Source organism: Brienomyrus brachyistius, chromosome 15 (genome assembly GCF_023856365.1).
Source record: "Brienomyrus brachyistius isolate T26 chromosome 15, BBRACH_0.4, whole genome shotgun sequence".
Lineage (NCBI taxonomy): Eukaryota > Metazoa > Chordata > Actinopteri > Osteoglossiformes > Mormyridae > Brienomyrus > Brienomyrus brachyistius.
The window spans coordinates 3,770,806-3,778,557 of record NC_064547.1 but is presented as its reverse complement, the minus strand read 5'-3'; the positions used below and the strand labels follow the sequence as shown (position 1 = coordinate 3,778,557).

At 42.0% G+C, this 7,752-nt stretch overlaps 1 protein-coding gene, 1 long non-coding RNA gene and 1 other non-coding gene across 3 annotated transcripts; 2 read left to right on the top strand and 1 right to left on the bottom strand.

Moving 5' to 3' along the window:
- Positions 1 to 1,396: 1,396 nt before the first annotated feature.
- On the bottom strand, positions 1,397 to 4,830 carry dohh (deoxyhypusine hydroxylase/monooxygenase). Its single transcript, XM_048977509.1, has 5 exons — positions 4,743 to 4,830; positions 3,489 to 3,866; positions 3,254 to 3,330; positions 2,490 to 2,739; positions 1,397 to 2,221 (listed from the first exon to the last, which is right to left on the bottom strand). The coding sequence occupies exons 2-5, from the start codon at positions 3,760 to 3,762 to the stop codon at positions 1,905 to 1,907; spliced, it is 918 nt and encodes a 305-aa protein (XP_048833466.1). The 5' UTR covers positions 3,763 to 3,866; positions 4,743 to 4,830; the 3' UTR covers positions 1,397 to 1,904.
- Positions 4,831 to 5,843: 1,013 nt separating this feature from the next.
- On the top strand, positions 5,844 to 5,915 carry trnag-ucc (transfer RNA glycine (anticodon UCC)). The gene has a single exon. It is a non-coding gene; the product is annotated as a tRNA-Gly (tRNA).
- A 369-nt stretch (positions 5,916 to 6,284) lies between these two features.
- Positions 6,285 to 7,466, top strand: LOC125709244 (uncharacterized). The gene is made up of 2 exons (XR_007382665.1): positions 6,285 to 6,724; positions 7,117 to 7,466. It is a non-coding gene; the product is annotated as an uncharacterized LOC125709244 (long non-coding RNA).
- The last annotated feature ends 286 nt before the right edge of the window (positions 7,467 to 7,752 follow it).

Below are 7,752 nucleotides of genomic sequence, written 5' to 3'. Positions count from 1 at the left end.
CCTCTCTTATGCGAAGCAGATGTGTGAGCTGCTGGGTCTTATGATTCATTCAGAAATGATTTTTGCTTCATATCCTCTCCTTCCCCCTAAAATGCACGATTTCCTCTGTAGCTCACATCTCTTTCTATTACATCCAGTTTCACTTTTCTAATTTTACAATGGCTGGTTGCAAAGAGGGAAGTTGATGGCTTTACCACCACAGTTTCCATAACCCCTACTGTTAAAGTGTATTTGAAGTGGATTCAGTATTATAGCTAAATAACAAGTATATTACCTGCAGCTGGGTTTGGGTGAAGGTTGTCCAGTTTAGGTGCTGGTAGTCAGCAGTGTATGCAAAATGGATTCCCAAGGTCATCAAATAAAGGACAGAAGAGCACTAAAAGTCACTACTATGGGTCGCAGCCATTTTTCAAGGTAGCGACCTGCCTGATAATTCCAGGTTTAGGCTGGGTTTTCCTTTGGTTTGGGCTCCTCACTGATCTTCTTGCCGCAGACGTCAGTGAGGAGGAACGACCAGTAGAAGATGGTGATGGAGGTGTTGATGATGATGATGCCGATCATTATTGGGTGCAGCATACTGCTGGTTAGGGGCTCAGCTCTCTGAGGGGCTCCTCTCTTCAGAAGGTTTGCTTTTCCTTTTTATCCCTCCCAGAATGCCCTCCCCAGCCTCATTCTGCCGACACTAATGCTCTGAGGAAGGCTAATCCATGAGCAGCTGCTCCTCATGTACGCTCACTCTAATCCCGAGGTACCTCTGTTTCCATAACATTGCAGAGAGAGAATCTACATTTAACAAAGATATTTCTTGTTAAATTTTCTTTTAAAGGCCCATTTTCACTGGGATCTTCTGCAACCAACTGCACTCTACAGTATAAAACAATCACCCTTTGACTTAGTTACGGTATTGTGGCATTAGGTATTTCATAAATTTGAACGCTTCTGTGATGAGGCACAAAGGATGATTCTGCATCTGTGCATTATAAAGTGCGCTGTTTGTGTCAGGTCCTACCTTTGAGTGGATACAGCACTGCAGGAACACTCCCAGGTATCAGATGGATTAGTGCAGTGGTTCTCAAAGTCGGTCCTCGGGACCCACTGCCCTGCTTCTTTTTCAGCTATCGCTGCCCTACACACTGCTGATTACCTGGATCAGGTGTCTTCAGTCAATCAGAAGCTGAAAGACAGCTGGGACTTGTGTGTGGGGCAGGGATAGCTGGAAAACAAGCAGAGCAGTGGGGCCCGAGGACCGAGTTTGAGAACCACTGGATTAGGGGATGTGTCTGCTGAGGATTATCACCCGCGGGTCTATCACACTCAGCTGCCTTTCAGATCAACTCTGCTGTGCACACAGTGAATCTGTCATTTCAAGGGTGAAATCAATTCTGAACACGCGGAATCCAAAACATTCAATGATTTTTATTAGCTTACATACTCAACTCTGAGTTTCTAATACCTTTTAAAAAAGGAAAGAAGATAAAAAATAATCTTGACAGTTCATTTTAACGTTTTTAAAGATCTGTCATCTGAAGTAACTGTCCTGTAATTGATTACTAATCTTTTTACTCAATTTTACACATTTCTAGTTTGCTCCAATAAATAAGAAACAAAAGTCATATAATAAGCAAACACAATGAAAACGCTTGATATCTTCTAGAATTTGACGATTTGACAATCACATGTATGAGAGGAACAGGATGAAATAGACTGACAGTTTGGTACTGTTCATGTATGTTTCTCTTTAAGAATGCGCCCATGTTGCTGGGTCGAATATGCATTTATTGCGTTTGGCTCTCACTACTGGAACAGGATAAAGTAGGTCGACAGTTTGGTGTTGCTGCTGCGTGTCCATGCTGCGGTGGTGAATATGCACGGTCCGCCTCCGGCGCATTTTCTGTGCATGCCTCTCACTCTGCTCCCTGCACACGCAGAAGCCCGTCAGCGTACTGGAACTGCGAGCTGTTCTCATACTCGTACATGTCCAGCGCCACCTCGCAGCTCTCCTTCACCACGCGCTCGCCGTCGTCCCGGTATCGCTGCAGCGTCTGCAGGCATGACTCCCTGCCGATGGCGCCCAGGGCCTCGGCGCACTCGTGCCGCACCATGGCGTTCTCGCCACGCCGCTCCAGCGCAGCCTGCAGCTGCGGAATGCCAGCCTCGTGCTGCATCTGGCCCAGCACGTAGGCCACCTCATGGCGGAACAGGGCACTGCCACACTGGAGACCTGTCAGGACACAGCGAGGTCCCTGGTTTACCAAGTCTGGCTTAAGGTTCCGCACAAAAATGAACGATGCATAAACTGGCAATGTTGAGGGGGGTGTGAGACTCTGTTGGACTAGAATCTATGATTGATAGGTTTCTGGTTCAAATCCTGTGAATGGCAGAGTTATGCCACTATTGGGCCCTTGAGCAAGGCCCTTAACCCCAATTGTTCCAGGGGCACTGGACTTAAATATATGTCTGAGCGTCTGATGGGGACACCCGGGTCTCACCTTCTCCCAGCGCCAGCACGGCCTCCGCGCTTCCCAGGTTACGTAGCGCGAACATGGCCCTGTAGCGTTCGAACAGCGGGAGCGTCTCGTCCAGCAGCTGTGCCCGCAGCTCTGGAATGCTCCTGCGCTGGGCTGGGGGGGCAGGGTCAACTGAAGAGTAGGGGTTGCGGTCCATCCCGTCCTCCTCGGGGTCTCTGCTGCTCATGAGCCACTCCAACCGCCGAACGGCTAGCTGGCATGTCTCTGCCACCTGCAGGAATGTGAGTGGGGAGAATTCAACTGCTGCACTTACTCTCATAAAACTACTTTTGCAATGCTGGTATGGTCATAGTCTTATCATGCCTGATTTACTGCACTGTTATTTATTTTTAAATCCTTGGTCCTGAGAAAGATACCCTATATGGACAAAAGTATTGGGACACTTGGTATACCAAGACATTTTGGGCAACTCTATGCTTCCAACTTTGTGGGAACAGTTTGCGGAAGAAAGGCCCTCTTTTGTTCCAGCATGACTGTGCCCCAGTTAGCAAAGAAAGGTCCATAAAGACATGGTTGGATAAGTTGGTATGGAAGAACTTGACTGCTCAGCACAGAGCCCTGACCTCAATCCCATCAAACACCTTTGGGATGAACTAGAATGGTTCTGGATTCCCACAGACGAACTCAAAAATCTTGTGGAAAGCCTCCCCAGAACAGTGACAGCTGTTATAGCTGTAAAAGGGGGGCAACCCTATATTGGTGCTTCCTTGTTTTTGGATTCCTACCTCTATCACTGGGTCATCAGCATATTTCTTCAGCAGGTCAAGGACCTTTGGGTTCCCTATCGCCCCCAAGGCTTCTCCTGGAAAGTGATGTCATCAACAGAGTTAGATTTTAATGTTCTTGCATTTGCAACTGCCTCACTAGTGAAAACTGTATTCAGAGGTTGGTGCAAAAATGCTGTCAGTAAATTCCAGCAGCACTAAGACAGGAGTATAAGTATTGACATGATTTGCTTACCAGCTTCATGTCGCACCATTGGCTCCTGGGAAATATCCTTCAGCACAGCTTCCAGCGTGGGAATAGCCCGTTCATCCTGCATCTGGCCCAGGCAGTAGGCCAGCTCGTGCTTCAGCAGCGCCGAGTCGTCCACAAACGTCTTGCTGATCCAGTCGATAGCCTGGGCCCCGCCGAGGTTGCGCAAGGTGAAGAGCGCCCGAAAGCGGGCTGTTAGGTTTTCCTGTGGGTTGGCCAGGATTCTGCCCACTGCTGCCACCTGCTGCTCATTTGCCATGCTGACAGCTCGGAATTTCCAAAATCTGAGGGCTGGGGGACAAATCCGGGGGTGTCCAGCTAGACTTTCATTTAGCAATGTCGCGGGATTTATTTTTAATTTGCCTAGAAGAGAGAAGAACATTTAATGACCTGATAAAATTAACACTAAAAATGCACGAAACAGTTAAAAACAGGTAAACAGATTACCGATAACAGCATATTATGATGAAATAAAGAATTAAAAATGTAAAATATACTTTTTAATATGTCAGTTAATATTTTCATTTTAGTTAACTACAACTAAGTTTGATCTAGAGTAGTATCTAGGTTGAAAATAAGATATTTTAGGCCATCTACCGTGATCTGAGGATCACATATTACCTTGCAATTTAATAATAGAATCTGATTCTCATTGCATGATCATGAAAACCTGAATGAGGTTAACCAGCACTTGGATATGAATCATTCGCATAGCACCTGTTGACAGATTCATTTGAGAGATGTGTTCTGCTGTAACTCAAAATGTCATGAACTAAAATAATACATTAATGAACAAATACAAATTTAACGATTTTGAAGTTTACTCAAGTGACCAGATGAAGATTGTCTGAGGATCTTCTGTGCGATAGGACAGAAATAATTCATACAAGCATTGAATGGTGTAAGAGAATTTGAGATGGGGGGGAGACAACTTAATTTACATACAGTGGTCTGGGAGGATGCATTATTTTGATTTGAGGAATTGAATAATAAGCGACTGGCCATTACAATTAACTATTAATTATTAACTCAACTTAATATAGGAAATACGATAGCAGTATTACATATAAAACAAGCAGATGATTTGCGGCTGCTTTCCACTATAGTGAGTATTGCCAAAAGAAGTCGGTAAAAATTCATAATCACTCGCATGAAAGAAGAAAATGTGTATTGATTACAAATATGAATCGATTTAACGTTTCTTAGCAAAATGATTTAACATATTTAAAAATTTCTTACCCTCTTATTCGTCACATTAATGTTCGACAGGGAGCAGCCATACTTGTCCACATGGCGTGACGTAATACCGGAACGGGTCAACTCACTGCTGGAAAGGGGTGTGGAATAAAAGGATTCATTATATTCTATGAACTCAACGTACAGGTGACTTTACACATATGATTTTACACATAAAACAGTAGTATATTTAGTATTCCAAATAACTGTTGAGGGCCATGTTCAGAAGTTGTTTGCTGCGCAACACTAACTCCCCCCCACAAAAACACTCATTTGTTGTGATCCACACGTATCAGTCTGGGTAACTGGGAAGTAACATAGTGTTTCTTTGCTTGGGCTCAGTATTTTTTGTAAAAGGCCTCAAATACTATAATTAACGACCTGTATTATTTTTCTTTCTTTACAAAGAGGGGTATTTTCAGCTGCTCTAGGGGTAGGTGTTAAAGGGTTGAAAATACTTCACGGCAAGCAATATTTTAGATATTCATTAAAATGTATAGGAGCACTTTGCTTTTTGGACAGATTATGGAAATATATCTTATTTAATTTTTATTAATTTTAACATCACGTTTCCCATTTTTAAAATTTACTTTAAGAGTATCCTACAGCACAAAAATTGAGTATGAGTGGATGAAATAGCTTGGACGTAGTTAGCAAATTTTCTCCACTAGCTTGTAATGTAGCTACCTACTATACGAACACTACTACTATTACTACTACTTTAAACCATAGTTTTTCAAGCTATTTATGATTAAAAGTAGCTGAGCTACAGTAAAGCTACTTATTATTTACTTATTATTACTTATTATTTACTACAGTAAAGCTAATTATTGTGCATTTAAATTATAAATGAAAAAAGCGGAAACACCAGAAGTATAAAATCGTTTTGTTAAGTAGCTGAGTTACAGTAAAGCTACTTTTAATCATAAATAGCGTGAAAAACTACGGTTTAAAGTAGCTTCCCCAACACTATCCATCCATCCAACTGCCATAACTAGTCCTAATCGCAAGGATCGTATAATTCAATGAGGGAAAATCAGAGAAATGAGCTCGCAAAACTGAGGATAGCAAGCAGGCACATTTGTCCTAGGTGGTCTTGGATATGCGTTGGTGGTATAGTGGTTAGCATAGCTGCCTTCCAAGCAGTTGACCCGGGTTCGATTCCCGGCCAACGCAGTCATTTTTAACTTGTAAAACAACTTTCAATGTGCATATAAATTATAAATGAAAAAAGCGGAAACACCAGAAGAAGTATAAAATCGTTTTGTTAAATTATTGGTTTACTATACAGTCTGGCCGGGCATGTGGAGCATATCTTATGCAAGCAAAATACAGAACACAGAAAACGCTACCTCCATTATTTTTTATAAGGTGGTGTGGTAACATTAATCACACGAAATCAACCTAAACGGAGTCAAAAAACAAACAAATTCTGAATAAGTACAGCATACGCACACACACCAACACGCGCACGCACGCACACACACACTGTTTATTTCGCCAAACATCTCTGCAGACACGCAGTGACGCATGTGTGGGCTAAGCCTTATTATAAGCCAAATCTGAAAGATTGCCTTGTTCACTCTTACTGGCGAACCCCAGCCCTGTACGTCACTTCTCCTTTCGGATACCGGAGGGTATAATTTCAGATGCCTTAATTAAATCATCTGCAATAACATGCTCAATGAAAAATGCTGGCCACGACATTAATTTCTACAGATTTATGGGTTTGGAGATAACCAGTTACAGGGACCTGTAAACCAGTCCCCCACAGGCGGGGAACCACAGAATCGCATTCTGAGAAGGGAGACTTGGTGTGTTTTACCTTAAATCCAGTTACGTCAAATGTGATGGTTGAAGACTTCTCCTTTACATGCTTCCTGTGATTTTAATTTCCTGTTTTTTATTATATGTTTATCGTGTGTACGGATGGATTGTTACACAGGCTAGGTATTCGTGTTGCGCCGTGATGTCCTTGCATTCAGGTAATGTAAGTACGATTTGTTATAATTGGAAGTGTGCACGGGTGATGCCCTTTATTTGACTTTGCTTTTGAATGTCATGGAGGATGTGGGCATGAGTGAGTGCGTCTGTTTGAAGTTTGGAAGCCCGCATCCTCATTGCTGAAGAAGGCATTACGTCGCAACGTGTCCGTGCGTTTCACATAATAAACACAATCTGCGACCTTTCTCCGTTTGTTATTGTAATGATTCTAATTGGCAACAATACAAATACACCGAGATAAATAATTTCTGCATCCTGATTATTACTGGGCCACTGAAGTTAAAATCGTCTGAGTATATATCACAAATAAAATTATTTCTGTTTATATTTGTTAATTTTGTGATGTATCTATCTCTCTCTTTTTCCTTTACAGGAGATTTCATTCAGACTGATTTCATTTCAAGCATTTTATGCTCCGGACCCCCTGTGACCCTGAATAGGACACGTATATAAACTGGAATTAAAACACTCTGAAGTTCAAAGTTCAAAGTCTGTTGTGACGTTAATAATAAACACAAATTACAAGATAAGCTTTCAAAGATAGAATAAAGGTGCTTGATCCGCTTGCAGGTGGTAATGAAATATAATATTTGTTGTAATATAGAATTAAACCTCTTGTTTAAAATTGACTTAAACTATAAAATATAACATAAGTGACCATGACACTGTACTGGGTAACAGGTTGTGGAAGATGGACAAAATATATATTTTTTTTTTGGCCAAGTTACTTGCAGTGCTGGATGGTTGATTGAGGCTTTCTTAGTGAAGTCACTAAATGATATTACTTCTCTGACTCACTTTCTGTCCCCAGTGCTAAAGTGTATGTGTCTCCGAGGACTCTGTGACTTACTGTTGTGTTTTAAGGAAGTGGCAGTTTGTTTTCCTTTTTACTTAGAGTCCAGTAGTTTCCACAATGCTGAATACATTTTAAAGGTTCAGGAAAATAGCACAGCACAGCACAGACAACAATATAGGGAAGTGCAAATTGCACCTTCCTCTGAAACTACAA

What these genes read in the sequence shown, in the direction of transcription:
- dohh (XM_048977509.1), bottom strand. Translation starts at nt 3,762, where the DNA reads ATGGCAAATGAGCAGCAGGTGGCAGCAGTGGGCAGAATCCTGGCCAAC. An exon ending in AATGGTGCGACATGAAGCTG is followed by an intron (nt 3,331 to 3,488) that starts GTAAGCAAATCA and finishes ATCACTTTCCAG; the next exon opens with GAGAAGCCTTGGGGGCGATA. An exon ending in CGTGCTGGCGCTGGGAGAAG is followed by an intron (nt 2,222 to 2,489) that starts GTGAGACCCGGG and finishes GTGTCCTGACAG; the next exon opens with GTCTCCAGTGTGGCAGTGCC.